This window comes from Loxodonta africana, chromosome 26 (genome assembly GCF_030014295.1).
Source record: "Loxodonta africana isolate mLoxAfr1 chromosome 26, mLoxAfr1.hap2, whole genome shotgun sequence".
NCBI lineage: Eukaryota > Metazoa > Chordata > Mammalia > Proboscidea > Elephantidae > Loxodonta > Loxodonta africana.
Window position 1 is genome coordinate 18,572,375 of NC_087367.1, and position 21,544 is coordinate 18,593,918.

General features: G+C 47.6%; 1 protein-coding gene across 1 annotated transcript in view; it reads left to right on the forward strand.

Moving 5' to 3' along the window:
- The first annotated feature begins 1,138 nt into the window (after positions 1-1,138).
- ABCG5 (ATP binding cassette subfamily G member 5) overlaps positions 1,139-21,544 on the forward strand; it is a 36,944-nt gene continuing 16,538 nt past the window's right edge. Inside the window, 10 exon segments of the mRNA XM_064276971.1 lie at positions 1,139-1,170; positions 2,493-2,519; positions 3,591-3,712; positions 7,360-7,640; positions 12,143-12,275; positions 13,133-13,272; positions 14,450-14,594; positions 15,088-15,301; positions 15,395-15,600; positions 16,566-16,704. Of these exon segments, the coding sequence (XP_064133041.1) occupies positions 1,139-1,170; positions 2,493-2,519; positions 3,591-3,712; positions 7,360-7,640; positions 12,143-12,275; positions 13,133-13,272; positions 14,450-14,594; positions 15,088-15,301; positions 15,395-15,600; positions 16,566-16,704 (1,439 nt within the window).

Consider the following 21,544-nt stretch of genomic DNA (forward strand, 5'->3'; position numbering starts at 1 on the left):
AGAATCCCCTGTGCAAACGGCCCCAAGCCCACTCCCAGGCCTGTGTGGGCCTCCTCACAGGTCTACCCTCCTGAGCACTGACAGTGCTACCCGACCAGGCACCCTAGGCCAGAGAGGTGGCTGTTTGTGGAGGGTATGGATGGGATCCAGGCAGGCAGGCTGGGACGCCCACACAGGAGTGAGGTGGGACAGAGCTGGGGTGGGCAGATAAGGGGACAGACCGTGAGCTGGAGTTGGAAGCCACCTCCCCATGCCACCGCAGTCTCACATGCCACTCCAAGAAAACCAAAACCAAACCCATTGCCGTGGAGCTGATTCTGACTAATAACAACCCTACGTGACAGAGTTGAACTGCTCCGTAGGGTCTCCTAGGTTATAACCTTTACAGAAGGAGACTGCCACATTTTGCTCCCGGTGAGTTCAAACTGCCAACCTTTTGGTTAGCAGCCGAGCACTTACCTACTGTGCCACCAGGACTCCTTACGCCACCGTTAGGAATCCTACAATTTCTAAATTTAAACCTGGCCTTCCAGGTTGTTGATAGACCAATAGTTAAGCACTTGGCTGCTAAGCGAAAGGTTGGCGGTTCAAACTAGCCCAGTGGCTTTGCAGGAGAAAGACCTGGCAATCTGCTCCTGTAGAGATTACAGCCTAAAAAGCCCTATGGCGGGCAATTCTACTTTGTCACATGGGGTTACTATGAGTCGGAATCTAGTCGACAGCACCTAACAACAACTTCCAGGTTGTTGGGAAGATGTATCAAGGTAAGAGAACAGAGATTATTTTATTCAACAACTTTTTAGCTTGATTTACAACTTTTAAAAAGCTAGACATAATATGTGACCCCTATCCTCTTGTTCCAGGCCCCACAAATGTTAGGGGCAGAACACTGCTTGACATCTTGAGTAGCAGTGTTGCAGGACAGAAAATCGAAAATGGCAGAATCTGCCCACATTCCTGGGTGTTGGATTCGGGCAGTTTTTCCCCCCACGTTGTGGTGGCTGAATTGCCAGACCTTCTAGGCAGAAAGTGTCCTTCAGGCCACCACTGACTTTATATACTGTGTCGGCATTGCTCTCACAGCTCACAGGAGTCCTTCCTGGCCGGGGCTGCCCCCTGCGGTATTCAGGGAGCAGAGATGGTCATTTGCTGTGGCTACAGAACTGAAAGGTAGGGTCCTCAGGCCCTCCTGAGGTCAAGCCCTAGCGATTCAAGGCCAGCGCAGGTGGCCTATGGCCGTCCCTGTTGGTGTGGAGTCCTCAGTCATTCTTGTCTTTCTCTCCCTCCTCCTCACAGCAGGCAAAGACAGAAAAGGTGGGGTGGGGTGAGGGTAATTAGTGGGCCGGCTTCCTCTCTGCCTTCCAATTTAGCCTTCTGCTTCAAATCCCACTCACAACCCAATTTCTTCTAGTAACCCTTTTCTCAGGACAAGCAAGGGAGGAAACTTTTACCTCCACTTCTTGGCCACCTGGCTGAGGTCTATTCCTTCCAGGCCTCCCCCAGATCTTGCTATTGCCTGTGTAGTCATATTTTGAGCATAAGTTCTGATGTCTCTACAAAAACCATCTGTCAGCTGTCTTCTCATTTTACTGCCACTGGGATCCTGAGCTTGACAGCCCCATGGCCAAAGAAGACACAAGCAGAGTCCTTGGTATTTGTAACTACATTTCTGTGATCAAGTCTCATTTGGACAAAGCTAAATCAGCCAGCGTTGCAAACCATGACATTGTTTTCCTGCAGGATGTTACCTCAGAGGCCCTCAGCCCCTGAATCTGCTCTCCTCAGCCCTTTGATTCCAGGGAGATGGAGTTCTCCCTCTGATTGTCCTGGGGTCAAGTTAGGACAGAAAGGCCCTGAGGAAGGAAGGAAAGGACTGACCCCTCCAGCCCTCCAGGGCTGAGGGGATGCCCATCACTCACCAAGCCATCCTGGGGAGCAGCCTCATTCCACAGCCCTCTCTTGGCTGGGGCCATCTCACCCATGGGACCCAGCAGTGTCTGCCCCTTTGCAGTAGCTCCCCAAGAACATTAACTGCTACCTGCCCTGACCAGGGCTTTCTCTTCCCTTCCAGAGAGGCCAACCTCTGGCCCTCCCTCTCTGTGACACCATCCGCCTCTCCCAGCTTCCTCTCTGGCAAGCCCTCACACGAACACACAAGGTGTATTCCGCCCACTGTCAAGACAAAGACACTCTGGCTAAAGGTACATCAGATAATGGTATTAAGTGGCCTAACCCCAGGGCCACACTAGGAAGGTCAGGCAAAGTGTCCAGAGCTGGTGGGGAGCAGACAGGACAGTCACCAAGGACTCCTCACCTGAGGGTGCTCGGGGGCCAGGCCACCAGAGAATCCACCTGGCTTTGTCCCTGTGGGCCATCAGTGAGCTCTCATTGTGGACCCCTGCAGGGTCATTGGGACTCGAAGCAAACAGCGGCTCTCAGGGGGCCTCAAAGGAGGTTCCAGCAGCTGCCTCAAAGCCCTGACACTGCCTGAGTATTCTCCATGCCTCCTACAGCGTCAGGTAAGGCACCGTCTGGGCTTCGGGCTGGGACAGGGACATGGATGACCCAGAGGGAATGGACCTCTCACCCACTCACTCATCTGGCTTTTCTTCCTAATGGGGGTATGCATGGAGGCTTGGGGATCACCCCTCAGTGGATCAGGTGAAAGAGGACCGGGAATGGACTGCCACTGGGAAATGAGGGGCAACAGCAAACAGGCCCTCCTCCTGCAAAGGCAGGGCCTGGAAACTATTAAAAAGCGTGGCACACTGAATAACGCTGCAGAAATTGTTGAATTGGTGTGTATTTTGCTGTGTATCACACACCATGCCACCTGGTGGTTGAGTGGTTAAAGCACTTGACTGCTAATCAAAAGGTCAGCAGTTCGAACCCATCAGGTACTTCGTGGGAGAAAGATGTGGCAGTCTGCTCCCGTAGAGATTACGGCCTTGGAAACCCTATGGGGCCGTTGCATTCTGTCCTGTAGGGTCACTGTGGGTTGGAATCAACTCAACAGCCCTGGGGTCCCTGCCTGGCTTTCCCAGCGTGGCCCCTGGGTTAGGCCACCGATGCCATTATCTGATTTACTTTTAGCCAGAGCATCCTTACCTTGACAGTGGGCAGAATACACAGTATGTGTTTGGGTTTGTTGTGTATATTTCGCCACAATACAAAACAAAAAATAATAAAAATGTGGGGCAGTGCCCTGCCTGATGCCTTTGCCTCTTACCCACCCCTTTGGCCCCCAGCCTCCCCTGTCTGTGGGCCTGGGGAGTGGGGTGCTGGGGACACGAGGTGTAATAAGGCCTGTGAAGGAACACAAGGTCGGCCCCAGGGAGAAGCAGTGCCCTGTTTGCTGGCTCCCAGACAGAGAACCGACCTCAGGGCACTGCCAGCAGGTGCTGGGCAGAGGTGAGCACCTTCAGTCACTGCCTCGCCAGGTTTACAGTTGGGGACATTGAGGCTAAACCACGTTTAAGAACTTGTCAGGGACCAGTGGGGTGGGAAAAGCTGAGACCATTGCTGGGGAGGGCAGCATCGGGCTCCTCCAGGACCCCATGCTGCCTCTACCCAAAGGGTTTCCTTTGAAGCCACCGCGTCGGGCCTTGGTGGCACACTACGTCTCGTCGGCAACGGTGGGACAGGCAGGTCCTCAAAGACGTCTCCTTGTACATCGAGAGCGGGCAGATCATGTGTATCCTGGGCAGCTCAGGTAAGCCTGGGCAGACGTTCTCTAAACTCTCAGTGAGGACTCGGAAAACGCTTTGCTTGATTTAGATACCACAACGCGGAACAGATTTAGGTTATAGCGGAATGAAATCTACTGACACGTCTGACTGTGAATGGTGTAAAAACTAGGAGCCTGGTACCAATGGGAAATCTTTAGAAAAATCCTTGAACAAGTGTAAGGTGCTGTCTAACATGTCAGTGGATTCGTATTTCAAGGCATGGGAAGAGCGTCTGGCATATAGGGGTGCTCAGTAAACTCTCCTATCTGTACCCTGCCTGGGGACAGGAAAAGGAGTTAAATCAGCACAAAGATGCCCACTTAGCCTCCATATTTGATGCCTTTTTTTTTTTTTATGATGTATTTCAAGCATACAGGCAACAACAGAGAATAATATAAAGAATGCCCATGTTTTAGCATCTGGCTTTATGAAATCTTAACATTATACCATATTTGCTTCAGATCCTTTTCTTTTTTAAGGAATTAAATATTACAGATCTCATCAAGGCCAACTGTGTGCCCATTCTCCACCTCTTCCTTCTGCTTCCCTTTCCCTGAATTCCAGTCTGTCTCTGTGCCCCTGTACCAGCTCTGGGAGGGGTATATCCTTCCAGGAGGTGGCCCCTTGTGATGGAGGGCAGTGCCCTGTAGGGGTCACAGCTGTGAATCCTCAGGAGCTGACACTCCCAGCAGCCTGGGGTTGGGTGCCCTGGCCCTGAAGCGGGTATGTCAGTGGTACCCCACAGTGTCCACTACCCTGTATCCTGCACATGTTAAGGCTGAAAGATTCTGACAAATTGGCTTCATAGAAGCCTCCTGATGGAGTTCTCCCTTGCAATTGTTGACATTTGCTGCCACTGTCCACTTGCACTCTCTTTCAGGGAGATGGATAATGCCAGCCAATGATGAAAAGATAGCATGGTCAGTCTCTTTAGACCTGGGGAGCTAAATCCATAGTCATTCACTTGCTACAGCCAGTGGACAAGTAGATGGCAATAGTAGGGTTGCTAAGATTAGGTGAAAAGGAATTCGCTGACTATACCTGTTGCACTGTCCTGAGATTTCCTGTCAGTTCTTGTTTCTAATTTTTAGCCATTTCCAGGGGTATTCTAATTTGCCTTTGGCTAAAGATAACATGCCAAATAAAAAGCTGGGCTATGCCTATAATAATTTGTCACCTGTTCACTTGTATTCTCGTGTGGAATAAAAGGGTGGCACGTAGCACACATACAGGGGACTGAACTCATACCCTCAAGTGTGTGTCCCACAGGCCCATGTCATCTTCATGCGTATCTCAGCAGGAAAACGGCAGGGGTGCCCCGATCTGGGAGTCCGTGGGCTGGTTTTAGATGATCCCTTTATATTGAATATGAATTCCCAGTCGAAATGCAAGTCCCACAAGTCAGGAGTTTTATCTTTGTTTTTTTTCCTGCTGTATCCTCAACACCTGAGGGCAGTGACGGTTCCTTGGTAGGATTCTCGCCTGCCATACAGGAGACCCAGGTTCAGTTCTCTGCCAGTGCTCCTCAGTGCAGCCACCACCCAGAAGCGTAACAAGGGGAGGAGGGGGTCAAGGAGGGCACTTGCAAGTCCAAGGGAGCACCAGAAAGGCACAGAATGATATTCCGAGGAGCCACGAATATGCAAGGCACCTGACTGAGGCAGCCGGACAAGAGGGGGAAAGGCGTTTCTGTTGACGCTTTGCTGCTATCAATGTCTATCCATCTTGAGATGGGGGGTGGGGTGGTGGGACGCAACTTAGCGATTGCCCCTGGGCACTCATTACCCTCGCTATGCCTCCATCACCACACATCTGTCATTGGAGGCTTGCGTGTTACTGTGATGCTGAACAGTTTTCAGCAGAGCAGGAAGAAAGGCCTGGCCATCTACTTTTGAAAATCAGCCCATGAAACCCTATGGATCACAATGGTACGATCCCACTGTGCATGGGGTCGCCATGAATTGGGGCCCACTTGACGGCACCTAACAACACCCTCAACACTTAGAGCATAGTAGGTGCTCGATGAATATTTGTTGAATGAATAAAAAAAGAATCAATTGTTTGAGTACTTATAGTATTTCATAAAAATAACAGGAGCTCATTGGTGTCTTATCTAACACAGTGTCGTCTATCAAATCTTTATTAGTGAGGCAAAAGGTGACTGTGTGTGTTCAAAGTCTTGCTAGAACGTAGTCTAACACAAGCCTGCCGGGGTCACCTAACACTCCAGGGGAGGGTAACCTTGTTTGACTCGCTATTTGTTATGAATTAGGGTCCAGACTTGGGGCTGGATGCTCCCCTGCAGAAGATTGTTTATATTAATGAATAATTTCTGTCCTGACAGAGAAGATAATCCCAGAGGTCATGGCTTATTGAGCATTCGGCAGCTTTGTGTCTAACTTTGCTATCTTATTCCAACCTTCCTTTTTCCACTGATTATACATGTCACGGGAGCCCTGGTGGGGCAGTGGTTAAGGGTCCAGCTGCTAACCAAAAGGCCGGCAGTTCGAATCCATCAGCTGCTCCTTGGAAACCATATGGGGCAGTTCTACCTTGTCCTATAGGGTCGCCGTTAGTCAGAATCGACTCCATGGCAAAAGGATACCTATCACTTTCTTGTATCCTCCATTGAATGAGTTTCATCATCCCGCTGTTTTCCTCATTAATGAGGTAATAAATATTTGACACATGCTCAAAATTAAAAATCTGTATTAGTTATCCATTTCTTTGTAACAAATAATCCCAAAATTTATTGGCTTAGAGCAACAATAACAATTTATTATCTCTTAGTGTTTCTGTGGGTCAGAAATTTGGAAGTGACTTGGTGGGCGTGGTTGGGGGGTTTGGGGTCTCTCATGAAGTTGTAGTCAGATATCAAGCGGGGGTACCGTCGTATGACGGCTTGAATGGAGCCAGAGAAGCTGCTTACTAGGTGGATCTCTCATGTGACGGCTGGCAAGTTGGTGCTGGCTGTTGGCGGGAGGCCTCAGTTTCCTCTCCATGCCAGGGCTGCTTGAGTGTTCTCCTGGCATGGCAGCTGGCTTCCCCCAGAACAAGCAATCCAAGAGCCAAGGCAGATGCTGCAGTGGCTTTTTATGACCTCGTCCGGAAGCTACGCACTATCACTTCTGCTGTATTCTGTTGATCACTCAGTAAGTCTGGGGTGGCCCAGAGCTCTGTATTTTTAACAAGATCCGAGGTGATGCTGATGCTGCTGGCCCTCCTGCCACACTTTGATTAGCAAGGCTTTGGGCAATGTTGGCTACATTCAGGCACAACCAGACAATCCCAGAGGGCCACAAAAAGAAATTTACATGTCCTAGAACCCAGATGTTTCCAAGAACTTTTTCCTTTTATCCTTGTCCTCCATTTTCTTTTCCAACTCCCCAAAACTTTAAAAGCAAATAAATAAGCAGAAGAAGAAGAAAAAAAAAAAACATCCAGTTTTGACCAGTGTCCCGGATGAGAGAAATGGCGTTTGCCATTTGGAACGTTTGACCCATAAGGTGGCTAAAGTGAGAGGCAGTCAGGGTTGGACCTTGGGTTAAGCTACTCCACGGAGGGTCTCGGGAAGTTCCTTCAGTGCCCTCATGTGAGGGATTTCTCGGGGCTTTCTCTCCTTGCCCCACAGGCTCTGGAAAACCCACGCTGCTGGACGCCGGATCTGGGAGGCTGCTTTCCTCGGGGAGCTTTCCTGGGGGAGGTGTACGTAACGGGCGCAGGCTGCACCGAGAGGAGTTCCGGGACTGCTTCTCCTACGTCCTGTAGGCAGCGCGGGGTCTCGGGCGATGCTGACACCTCCCTCTTCCGCAGAGCGACACTCTGTTGAGCAACCTCACAGTGCGGGAGACGCTGTGCTACACGGCCCTGCTGGCCATCCGCAGGGGCCCCCAGAGCTTTTTGCAGAAGAAGGTGGGTACAGCCCGTCTTCAGGGCAGTCCTGGAAAGAACCCAAGCAGGGTCGCTTGGAGGCACAAACCTGACAGATTCAGCAACCCCAGTGGCTTTGCACCCCATATTTCACCTGTTGGCCTCTACTCCTCCATCCTTCCCCTTTACTCTCCATGTCCACCCTTTATTCCAGAGTCTAGACCTGACCTGTCCAATAGGCAGCCATGTGGCTTTTGAGCACTTGAAATGGGACCAGTCCAGACATGAAATTTACCTCTGAAATTGGAGATTGCTGAGAGACTGAAGAAAGAGGCAGCCAACTCCAGGGTGGGAGCAAAGCAGCTTATTAGGGAGATATACAGACGAGGCCAAGTCCTGGGTGACAGCAGGATCAAGCAGATCACTGCACCCTGCAGTGGGAAGGCAGAGGTCTTACAGTGGGGGTAGAAAAATAGTGGCCCATGCCAGGGGCTTTCATAAGAATGCAAACTGTAGCGAACTAGCAGACCATATGGGGGGCGCCCATGTTTGGCCTCACAAAGCTTGTTTCCCCTTCAGGATCCGTCCTAAATGAGATGTACTATACGTGTAAAATACACAGCAGATTTGGGAAACTTGGTCTGAAAAAAAAAGAGAATGTAAAATATCACAATAATTTTGCTAGTGTTGGTTATATGTTGAAATGATAATATTTTGGGTGTATTGGGTTAATAGCTATATTATTAAAATTAATTTCACCTTTTTGCTTCTTTAAAATATGGCTACAAAAATTTAAATTCTCTATGTGGCTTGCAGTAGATTTCTATTACACAGCTCTGTACTAGGGGCTCTATATTTGAACAACCACAAAAAAAAAAAAAAACAGAGGTGATTATTCCCACCCTGTGCTTCAGTCAAGAAGCCCTGGTGCTACAGTGGTTAAGCAGTTTGGCTGCCAACTGAAAGGTCTGGGGTTCAAACCCACCAGCCTCTCCACAGGACAACAGACCTGGCAATCTGCTTCTGTAAAGATTACAGCCTAGGAAACGCTATTGGGCAGTTCTACTCTGTCCTATAGGATTTCTATGAGCTGGAATCCACTCAACAACAATGGGTTTTTCATGCTTCAACTTACTGCCTTCTTGAGATTTTCCCCAGCTTTCTTTGAGGCATCTGGAATGGGCTTCATCCAAGATGAGATTAAGTTAATGAAGGAAAGAACTATCAAATCATTAACTCTTTCTAGTTTCAAGCTCTTTCTTAAATGTGCCCAATTTGGAAGTAGCCACAAGTAAACTTACTGGGGTTTTACCTGGAAACATTGTCTTCTTCCTGTCTGGGCTGTGAAGGTCTGTGAATGCACAGGGAACCAACAACAAGTAGAGGTGCCACCTGAAACCTGGCATTGCTCTCTGGGCAGTGGGCTCCCTGAGCTGCCAGAGTGGAGCAGTGGCCTGTGCTTCAAAGGCTCCACCACCCTGAGGCCTCAGCAGGGGACTCAGGCTCCTTCTCAGCACAGAAATTAAATTTGCAGTTCAGGCTCCAGTTCAGGCCCCAAGACCAGCCTTTCTTTAATGGCATGTAGGCTCTCAGGTGTGCCTCCACATCAGCTAAGAGTACAGGCAGCATGGTACCCCATTTTCATCAAGCACCACTGAGCCTGTCAGCAGGGAGGTTGCTTATCCCATCTCTGAAGCTAGACACTCAGGGCTGAAGGAGAGTGGAATTAGATCTGACCGAGTCCTGAGTACTACCAGCGTGATTTGCTCTTGGTGAAGCACTAAGCCCCTCAGTGGCGGGACACATTCTAAGTGAGTAGTTGGCCCTCTTCTGTTTGAGGGTCTCAGATAATCCTGGGGTACAGCTTTCACTCTAGAGGAGCCTTAATGAGGGACCTGGCCCTCAAGAATGACCATCAGAGAGATGCTCGATGCTGTTTCTTCCCTGTAGGTTACCTTAGGGTGCTCAGAAATTATTGCAAGATTGTTGCTATTTTAGGAGTTTGTACTCTGACCTATCATATCTGGCTGGCATTAAGGCTTGCTCATACACACTATCGTATTTCATTCTTACGTCAACCCTGGTAGGGAGATATTATCTTCATCGTTCAGATCAAGAAACTGACACCTAAGGAGATTAAGATCAGACAACTGGTGTAATGGCAGAGCTGGGACATGAGCCCAAGGCCCTCTAGCTTTACCATGTCTCCCTGAGCCCCAGGGCCTCCTGAATCCCTCTGGGGTCTGAAAAGAAGGAGGTCAGAGTCAGTACATGGTGAGGCATAGGCGTATTCACATGACTTAGTGGCCCTGACAGTGAATGACAGGTGAGAAGGCCCTCTGTAGGCCTTCTCTCTACTTGATTTAGTGTTTCTATTTCTAAACTAGATGGAGAAAATTCCATTGGTATTTGGGTGGGATCTAAGTTAGTGATCCATTTATATCACTTACCCCATTGAGAGAATCTGAGAAAGTCATTGAACCCTTTCCCCAGAAAATACACATATCTGCATAAATATTCAGAAAATTTATGGGTACCTTGAAATTGATTCACAGCAAATTTGCTCCCCTAGTGAAAGACCCCTCTCCCTGGCACTGACAGCCCCTTAATGTCCTGCTAAGGTTGATAGCACATGGTCTCCCTGCTTGAGAGTACTTTCTGAGCAAAACCAGTCCACAGGGTGTAAACTCCTGACAAGATAATTTAGTGGGAAGGAAGTGTTGGTGATAACAGAGGAGACAGAACAGCAGATCTGCTTCTGTCCTCTGAGGAACTGGGAAATAAAGCCATGGTTGAGGTGGGCAAGTGTGTCTGCTGGGCTGTAGGCCAAGCTGGTGCTTCCTGGGACACTTAAGAGAGCCCAGACAGTCCTGCTTTTAATGCCAGCTCTGCCATTTTCTAATGCTGTGACCCTAGGCAAGTTAGGGGTGTTTCTGAGAATCTGTTTTCTCCTGGGGTTGATGTGAGGGGTCAGTCAGATTATGCAGTGAGCGTACATAGCATAGAGTAGGGGGTTCAATAGATGTTAGTTCTCCCCCCCGCCCCCCACTTCTAAGCCCCTGGCCTGCCCCTAACTGTTCTAGGCAAGTTAGTCTCTGTAGACTTTGGTCTTCTTGTCTATAGAGAGGGTTGGACTTGATGATCCCAACGGTCCCTTCTAAGACTGTATAAATTCCATTCTCGAAAGCGTTTGCAAAACATGGGGTAAGCTTCCTGCTGGTGCCTGAGACGTCCGAGAGAGATGGAGTACGCATCTCCTCTGTCCATCCCTGCAAGCCAGGAGGGGCAAGCTTTACTCCTTTGTTGATGTTGGAGAGCAGATGAAAAGGAGGCTCAGGAATCTGCCCTGGCTCGTGAGTGCATAAACCTAGCCAAGGCAAGCAAAGCTCAATTCTAGGATCCTTCCACCCTGATGGCAAGAGGAGGCCTTTCTTTTTTCCTGGACAAATCACAGAAATTTATTTATGCATTTTTACCTCATCATTATTCCTTTCTATCAATTTCAGATGTGTCCCCTCTTTTAGCCAAAGCTTCATCTATACTGCTGATCCTACTTTCCATTCCTCTGAAGCCTTTTTCCATGAATCATCTCCTCTTTAATCCAATTTGTTTGGATTTTTAATGCGAAGTTTCATTTCTCTTTTCATTATGAAGGTAACACGATCTCATTAGAGATGTATGCGGACAAAACTCATTACGATATAAGTATTTTCAGACTCTTTCCACCCACTCCCATTCCCCAAGGCCTTTTGCAAATAGGGGTCATCACTAAGGGGAGGATCAGAAATCGAGATCTTTGAATGGGTCTCGGTAGATAAGCTGAGGAAGGAAATGGGGAGAGGGAGGAAAAAGACTAGCCGCCTTGATTAGAAAGTCAGTAGAGAATATTTTTCGTTGTTATTGTTGTGGGGTAGTTGAGAAGGAAGAGAGAGAGGTTTCAGGGAGCAAAGGGGTATAAGCAGAGTAAGGAGAATTGGGGGAAAGGAAATTTTAAGAAGTGTGGCTGTGATTCCCTTTAAAGTCCTCAAAGAGATTAAGCTAAAGATAGGAAGTATTTTTAATTACTTTTGATCACTGGATTATATTTCTTGGATGCAAAAGCCACACGGAGATTGGGCCATATGGGACCCCAGGACTTACTTGGGTTACAGGGGAGAAAACAGGTCTCTTGTCGTTAGGTGCTATGAGTCGATTTCAACTCATAGCAACCCCATGTGACAGAGTAGAAATGCCCCACAGGGTTTTCTAGGCAAATCGCCAGGTCTTTCTCCTGTGGAACAGGTGGGTGGGTTTGAATCCCAACATTTTGGTTAGCAGCTGAGCACTTAACCTTTGCAACACCAGGGCTTCTTTAAAACAGGTCTAGTTACAAATCAAATTGGAATTTATAATAAAAAGGCTTGATTTCCCCAGGGTGCGGTGAGTCTGAACATGGCTCGGGCAGTCTAGAGAGGTATGTTTCCTCTCCTGTGCCATCCCCGGCCTACACTGGCACAGCAGCCACAGCAATGGCCAGCTCTCCCTGGACTTTGTGTCTCCTGCAGGTGAAGGCAGTCATGGCAGACCTGAGCCTGAGTCATGTGGCAGATCGACTGATTGGCAACTACAACTCTGGGGGAATTTCCCGTGGTGAGCGGTGCCAGGTCTCCATTGCAGCCCAGCTCCTCCAGGATCCCAGTAAGTGGGGCCCAGCACTGCTAGAGCAACATCACTGTGTCTGCTGGGAGAAGCCAATGAGTTTTGGTGTGACTAAAAGCATTTATGACATGACAGGAATTGAAGTAGGACTCTGAGTGATACACTCAGAAGTGTATGTGTGGTTGGGAGGGGCTATTAAATGGAGTAACCAGGCACCTGCTCCCCCGCCTGTTTTGCTCATTCTCCCACCACCTGGGGAACCTCACCATGTCTATGCACCTGGAAGAGGACATATTTCTTCTGGATACTTTATGCTGGGATAGGCCCAGACTACCTGCTCTTCAGATGCTCCTTGGTCACCAGAAGGCAAATAAGAAAGATATTTTCAAGACCCCTGTTTACTTTTTGGGTAGAAATACAGCTACAGTTAAACTCTCTAAAGAACCTAAATGCCTGCCCCACCTCAGACAATGTTTCCTGAGTGAGATTTTTATTTGTAGTGCAGAGAGCTTGTTAGTGTTGGAAAATGCTAGTCATGAAATGAGGTTAGGTCTCTTTAACCAACCTTCCCCTTGTCCTTTTAAAAATAACCTATCGGCCACTGTTCCCTGTCAGGGTCCCCTGGAGAAGCCGAGATAGCCCATGGCACCGCGTCAGAGGACAGCTGGCTGCTCCTCTGTCCTGTCAAGGATTAAGGCCCAAATGTGCTTCAGAGCTGGGGCTCAAGCCTCCCAGTTTGGAAACTTTCTCCTGGAACCAGGCTGAACGCCAGTTTATATGTAGCTACCTTTCACTGTGCAGTTGGGATGGGTCAAGGCAGCTCAACAAGGGACTGTTCGAAATTCTGAGTTTTTAGCACAGACCCCAGGCTCAGCACAAGTCTGCTTTATGGACAGAGGTCATGCTGTTTGATGAGCCAACCACAGGACTGGACTGCATGACTGCCAATCAGATTGTCATCCTCCTAGCTGAGCTGGCCCGCAGGGACCCTATTGTGGTCCTTACCATCCACCAGCCCCGCTCCGAGCTCTTCCAGGTAAGGGTGACGCCTCTTGTTCCTGACCAACAAGTCAAGGGCAGGTGGAGTGTGCTAAGGTGGGGATGTCAGGATGTGGGCAGAGACTGCTGTTGGTTACCATCGAGTCAATTCCAACTCATCACAACCTCCGTGTGCACTGAGTAGAACTGCTCCATGGGATTTTTAAGGCTGTGACCTTTTGGAAGCAGATCGCCAAACCTTGCTTCCGAGGTGCCTGTGGGTGGGTTTGAACTGCTAACCTTTCTGTTAGTAGTTGAGTACTTAATTATCTGCTGCACCTAGGAACTCCTGGGGCAAGCCAGAGGAAGTGGAACCAACAGCTCCAATGGGAAGGGCAAAAGATGGAAATTACTTTTTTTCACCACCTACCATGTGCCAAATTTTTACCATGTGCCAAATTCCAAACACTAGCTCATTTAATCCTATGAGGTGGGTTTCAGTATATCCACATTATACAGGCAAAGTGAGAGACTTAGAAATGATACAAAATTGAGACAATATCACAGTTAGTAAAAAGCTGGCATTGCCACTCATGATCCAATTGTCCTCAAACACTGTTTTTCTACTAGATCATACAGATTCCCTTCCAGAATTCTCACTTTAACCTTCTAGTATCCTATTAAAACCCCTTGCCATCAAGTCTATTCCAACTCATAACAACCTTATAGGACAGAGTAGAACAGCCCCATAGGCAGTTTCCTAGGCTGTAATCTTTACAGAAGCAGACTGCCACATCTTTCTCCTGTGGAGCAGCCGGTGAGTTCAAACCACTGACCTTTTGGTTAGCAATGACCTTTTTGGACCATTGCACCACCAGGGCTCCTTCAGTATCCTATTAGGTAAATATCATTTGCCTTTTATAGATGAGAGATAAAAAAGCAAAACAAAACAAAAAAACCAGCATGTCCAAGTCATTTACTTGGTGAAATGGCTGGGCTCAAACCCAGGTCCACTACTGGTAGCTCTCCTGCTACATACGTGGCACTGGGGCTCGGGCTGGGGTGCCGCATGATCCGAAGAGCCAGCCCAGGCTGAAGCAGAGAGGTACTCTGGGTGTCTCCATTGATACATTAAGAGTACTGATGCTTGGCTGAGATAGTCAAAGGACTGGCTGCCTGGAAACTTATTTGCTGTAACGACCTGATGACCTGATCACACACATACACTAACGCAGTCTGTTGTCCTATCAGCTCTTGACAAAATCACCATCCTGAGCTCTGGAGAGCTGGTCTTCTGTGGCACGCCAGGGGAAATGCTTGATTTCTTCAATGGCTGCAATTACCCTTGTCCTGAGCACTCCAACCCTTTTGACTTCTATAGTAAGTCTCTCCTTCGTATTCCCCATCCTGAATGTGTTTTGAACTTTATCATCTCAAGTTTTCACCTGGACAACACCAGCACTAGGGGAATTTATCCTTGCTTTTGTTTGGGTGTTTTTACTCTACACTTCAAGGAGTGATTTTGGCCGAGTCAATAATCTTGCCATAGACAACCTATCGGGATACAGCGGGGAACCGCTCTCAAACAAATTGGTGCGCTCGCATTTTGTCTGAGAAAAATTAGCCAAGCTTCTGAATTCTCCCAGACAGCTCTGAAGGGATTCTCATGGCCTTGCTGGGTAGCCCAGAAATATTCTGATTTTATAGGTGGGCATTAGAACAGGTTTGAGGTATGATGGAATGAGGTATTATGGGACTGTTCAAAATTCTGTTTTAAGCAGTTTTAAATACTTCTGAATCAATGATAAAACATATTATTATCTATACACATGTTTAAAAACACATGGGTCCTATCTTCTGGGAAAAATTCTAGTGGACCTGACGTCAGTGGATACCCAGAGCAACGAACGGGAAATAGAAACCTACGAGAGAGTCAAAATGATTGAATCTGCCTACAGGGAGTCAGCAATTTATCACAAAACTTTGGAGAATATTGAAAGAACGAAACACCTGAAGACATTACCAACGGTTCCTTTCAAAACCAAAGATTCTCCCGGAGCTCTCTGTAAACTCTGTGTCCTCCTGAGGTAAGAACCTTGCAAATGTAAGCAAGGCCCATTTTAGGTCTTTAGACATCACTAATGAAGAAAAGAATTAAAACAGGGTTGTTTGGCTTTCAGGAGAGTGGTGAGAAACTTACTGAGAAATAAGCTGGCAGTGACGATGCGCCTCACTCAGAATCTGATCATGGGTTTGTTCGTCATTTTCTTCCTTCTACGGGTCCAGAATGATGTGTTAAAGGGTGCTTTCCAGGACCAAGTGGGCCTCATGTACCAGTGTGTGGGGGCCACCCCGTACACAGGCATGCTGAACGCTGTGACTCTGTGTAAGTGCACAAGGGCAGGAGATGTGCCTTGAGGTTGGAGGTGCCCCCTCTCCCCAGATAGTCCCCTTGTCCGGCTGTCATCCACCATCATATGGGTATTTCTCTGAGCTAATCTGGCCCTCTCCAAGTATTCTCTCTGGGGAAAGATAATGCATTGCGTTACTAACGCCTTAGGGTGAATCAGCTCACCAGATGGTTCTCTAGGGTCTAAGGAGAAAAAGAATCCAGGGAAATGTGAAGTTTGCTGGGCTTGTGGGGAGGGTTTGGGAAGGGCTTTTCGAAAGGCCATTCCTCAAATCCTATCTTGGTCATTAGGATGTACAGCCCTTTGGGGTACCGTTATTGGACCAACTTTACACCCTTAGGTTCTTCTTGGAGCCTATTTTAGGACAACCAACACCTAAGGTTCAAACTCAGGGGGGATCCAGAAGCAACACTTAGCTGCCTGACGTTATAGCTCATGCAGGGAAATAGATGTTAGAGGGATCCCCAACATGTCATGCTAGGTTCAGGTACCAGAGGGAAGGACAGTACATCTGCACAGCTGGTCCTAGAGCTGGAGATAAGCCTCTGCAGACACCAGGCCTTCCTGGCCCTCTGAGAGTCAGTGCAAAAGGCAGGCTGCTGTGGGGCCCAGATCCTGTGCAAAAAGGGGACAAAGTGCCTCAAACCACTCATTTGTGTCCCTTTCGCAAGTGCTTTTCTTGAATTGGTGACAACTCCCTACTTTAGAGAGAAGGAACTAAATCATGACGACTCTTGCAGCTGCATTGAAATCCAGGTAGAGTACAGATTTCTGGGGTCGAGCCCTGTGGATGGCGGGTTCATTCCTTCCACGACGAGCGAGTCTGCCTAGTCTGCCCTTGCCATCCAGCCCTGACAGACCTTGAGTTCAGCTTTGGCCAGCCCTCCGCCCCTCAGCTATGTAATGACTGACTGTTCTGGAACCTGCCTTCCATGTCTAGTCCCTGTGCTGTGAGCTGTCAGCAACCAGGAGAGTCAGGATAGCCTGTACCAGAAGTGGCAGATGCTGCTGGCCTATGTGCTGCACGTCCTCCCCTTCAGCGTCCTTGGCATCATGATTTTCAGCACTGTGTGCTACTGGTAAGGGGGTGCTTGGGGGTGTTCAGTTCACCCGGGGCCAGGCCTGCCATGGAGTCATGGGCAGCCAGTGGCAAGTATGAAGGGGAAGCTCCTGGGTGGATGATGGCGCACTATCTGCTCTGCAGGATCTATCTTTGCCCATCGGTGTCCAGTACAATGTCCTGTCCTTCAGCACAAATAAAATAACTCAACTGTGGGCTACACGGGACCTGAGAGAAAACCAGCAAGACTACACGTGGCCGGGGAATAGTATGTCCCATATTCACTGCAGAGCCCAGGCCAGAAAATAGGGCTCTGCAGTAGCTGAGACCCGATGCCGGTGGGATCCAAGGGCAGGAGCAGTAGGCCACCTGCATCAGCGTGGCCTCCCCAGGCTGCTGGAAGCTGGAGCAGCGCCTCTGCCTGGGCTTTCACTGATGGACTGGAGACATCATAGTTGGGGCTGGGGACAGGGGAGCTTGAGGAATAGAGTGACGATGAGAAGAAGGCACTGGGGGACTATGAAGCATCTCTGATGCTGGTTGGGTTTTGACTGGTGGCTTTGAGGCAATGTTTCTTTCTATTTCTTAGAACTTTATAAAGATACAAATCTGAAAACGTGTACAGTTAAGGTATTTGCATGATGAGTTATTATAAGTGTCCCTTATCACTTTGGCTTTCCCTTAAGAAAAGATGGAAGTTGAAAACTTTATGCTGCGTGAAATAAGTCAGTCGCAAAAGGACAAATACGGTATGATCCCACTTACATGCAAGAGCCAAATATTGAGAAACCAAAGACTATCAGTGGCTACCAGTGGCGGGAAGGAGGGGGAAAGGGGGAGTTTTTGATTGGGGGCAGTGAGTTTAAGTTAATGGTGGTGGAATGATCTGGAAAAGGAAGGTGGGAATGGTCGCACGACTTGAAGAATGCAATCAGTATCACTGAATTACACCTGTAGAAATCGTTGAATTGGCGGATGTTTTGTGGTGGATATTTTCACCACAATAAAAAATTTTAATAATAATAATAAAAAGAGACAATCACCAGGGATTCTGTGACTTTACTACTGTATAGGTGCCCAATTCATCCCAAGAGAGAACTTCAGGCAGGTTTTTGTTTTTTTTTTTTTGATTGCAGTAAATATACAGGTAACAAATCATTTGGCACTTCAACATTCTTCGTGTGTGTAATGCAGTGACGTTGGTTGTGTTGATCATGGTGTTTAATCATTACCATTATCTGTTTCCAAGTTTTCCCATACATTTCACAGAAGCTCAGTATCTATCCCCTAAGCGGTGAGTCCCCCCTTTCCTCTCCCTCCCAGCGCTAATAAGCTTTGGTCTGTATATACTTGCCTATTCTAGGTATTTTGTATAAGTGGAATCATCCAATATCTATCCCTTTGTGGTTGACTTATTTCACTTAGTGTAGTTTTCAAGGTTCATCTGTGTTGTAGCATGTGGCGGGACTTCATTTCCCTTATGATCCAGGCAACTCTGGAGACACTGTCTTTCTTCAGATCACTGGATTCATATCCAAGTACTCCTAATCGTAGCCAATATAAAGGCCCATGTTATGTAGTATAAATAATTATTATAAATTAAATGACATGTAAGTAAAAAAAATAATAAACGGAGAAGAGTCTTGGAGCCTAGTTAGTTTGAGGTCAAGATGAAGAGTGTAAGGTCTTGGTGCAGGCTCTCAGAAGAAGGTATCACTGGAGCATGTCAGAGACAAAGCCACTCATTTCATGTCAGCAGGAGGGTGGACTGTCTCAACCAAGGGCAGTGGTGAGGACCATGTGGCCCTCCTTGCTGGCCTTCTAGAAGCTCTTTCTCTGACACTAAAGGACATGCTGACTCTCCAGTTTGTGATGCAACTACACGCCCGTCTAGTTCCATCTAAATGAAACAGGAACAAATTTTTAAAACTTGCCCACTTTTGAGTCAAACAAGGTTAGCTAAAAATCGAAGACCCTGTCCACGGACCACAACGCCAGCATCACTGTGGTGCTTGTTAAATATGCAGAATGGCAGCCCAGGTGAGTAACAAGATCCTTGGGTGATTCATGCGCACTTTCTCATTTGCAAAGCACTGATTTTGAAGACTATCCAGTCTTTGAGAAACGGGTCAAGAATTGAGTAGGACTTGTGTAAACAGGGCAGTTTTAAACTAGGTTCAGTGCAAGCATCCAGGTCGTGACTATTTTTGATAAAAATCTGGCACGAAGGTGCAAAATCATTTTCTTGGCAGCACAGCAGTTGGCCATGTAGTAAATACTTAAATACCGCAGATATTTGCTGAATGCCCAAGCACCAGGCACAGTGAGTGCTAGGTGCTTGAGAAGATTCAAAGCAAATGAAAGTGCTGGCTTCGAGTTTGCAATTCCGGAATCTAAGCATCTCTGAAAGCCAAGTGTTTTGGTAACTCATTTAGCCCCAAGACCTGACCTGAACTCATTTAGTGGCAAAATCTGACCTGAACCGACCTGAGTTTCTTCATATTTGTCCCTCATGAACCTTCCTCTTTAGCAGAAATATTACTGTTCAGTTACTGGTGGAGTCCTGGAGCCCACTGAGGCTAGCATGGCCTATGCAGTTAAAACCTCTCCAAGATCTGTAAAGTTGCACATTCCCCAAACAACATCTGGCCCTAAAGTGCTTCAGATCATGGATTGTGGAACTAGACAGATCTCCAATGACTTTAATTCAAGAAAGGGTAAGATGAGTATTACAGAGAAGCACAAACACTGTGCTGAGGGAAATAATAACAATTGACACCTACTGAGCATTTCTTTGCTTTATGCCAGGCACTAAGAGTTTTATGTATATTAGTTCGTGTAATCTTTGCAACCATTATGTAAAAGTGGGACTAGAATTATCCTTGCACGTAGATGAGGAAACTGAGGCACAGAGAGGCATGGAGAGGGTAGGTATCTTTCCCGTCTCACATCCATTATCTCAGTTAATTACAAAGGAGACCAAGAGACCATTTGGTTGGGTGGAGACAGAGAGTATGGCGGAGAAGGGCTCTCGGAGGCTTTCTGGACAAGAACTGGAGAGATGAACAGAATTTAATCAGCTGGAAAAGGGAGCAAGGGCATTCCAGGTAAAGAAAGTACATGTGTATAGGTTCAGAAGCGAAAACACACAAGACCTTTCCAGAGAGGGGGAATATGTACTCAGGTGCGCTGGACGGAATGAAGCATTGGAAGGAGGTGTTGTCAGCTGCCTTCGAGTAGTGGAAAATAAAACTGAAACCCCAGGGTCCTGTGGGGAGGCACTGAATGCCAGCCTAGAGCTGGCACATATTTGTTAATGGGATATGGGAGAGAATTTTGAACCAGGGAGTGAACCATCTGTGTGGGACTCTGGAGGGTGAGCCTGGTATCACATTGGCAGCAGACTGGAGTTAGGGCAGGGATGCTGGGCAGCCTGCTGAGGAGTATTTTCAACAGTTTGTGGGAAAGGCAGAGGGCCCTAGATGAGGAGAGTGGCAGTGGTAACAGAAGGGGGTCAATTTGAGCTATTTGGAACGCAGAATCAAATGGACTCAGAAATCAGGTGGATTTGTTTGGGGGGTAAAGAGCGTCAGAGATGATGCCTGGTTTTCAGCCTGAGGGAACAGGAGGATAACAGCATCCTTATCAAGTTTTCCGGGAAAGAGAATCAGTTTGGCTTTGGACATGTTGAATCTGGGATGCTACAGAACACTCACCTGGAGGTGTGAATCTGAGGTATACATGATAGTTGGAGTAGAAAGAAAAAGTAAGACAAAAAGGAAGAGTAAAGACCTGGAACTGGATGCTATTGAGAGAGCATGAGAAGAGGGAGGAAGCAGTCTGAGTGCAAAATCTCATTGGGAGGTTTGGAGGGAGAGGAAAGTGAGCCAAAGAAGGGGGCATGGGGCGTGGTCACAGAGGTAGAAGGAGAAGCAGGATTGGGCAGCTCAGACAAAATGAGGGTGGAAAGAGTTTCAAGGAGGTATAATAAACTCTTCAAGAGTGGTGGGGAGGGGTGGGTATAAGGCATGAGTCTTGGTCACCTAGTGCTGCTATAACAGAAATACCACAGGTGGATGGCTTTAACAAAGAGAAGTTTATTACCTCACAGTAAAGTAGGCTAAAAGTCCAAATTCAGAGTGTCAGCTCCAGGGGAAGGCTTTCTCTCTCTGTCAGCCTTCTCATTCTTCCCCTGGACCAGGAGCTTCTAGGAGCAGGGACCCAGGGTCCAAAGGACGTGCTCTGCTCCCAGCATTGCTTTCTTGGTGGTGTGAGGTCCCCTGTCTCTCTGCTTTCTTCCCTCTTTTATATCTCAAAAGAGATTGGCCTAAGACACTATCTAATCTTATAGATCTCTTCAATATAACTGCCACAAATCTATCTCGTTACATCATAGTGATAGGATTTACAACACAAAGGGAAATCACATCAGATGACAAAATGATAGACAATCATACAATACTGGGAATCATGACCTAGCCAAGTTGACAGGTATTTTGGGGGGACACAATTCAATCCATGACAGCATGCTAATTCTTTTTCCTTACTCCACAAGTGGAAGAGAGAGCAGGATGTCTAATTGTTACTGAGGCCATGCTCTCACCAGGGAAATGTAGTTTGGTAAATGGAATATAAGAAGAAAGGGGCATGGGTGTTGAGTAGTTTGTTTACAACAAATGAGGGTTAAATCAGTGGAAGGGATTGGTAGAATACAAGAAAATAATAGCACGGAATGAGGGCAGTGATGGTTCAGAGGTAGAATTCTTGCCTTCCACACAGGAGACCGGGATTGAACTTCTGGCCAATGTCTGTCAGCATATCTACCACCCATTTGTCAGTAGAGGCTTGAGTGTTACTAT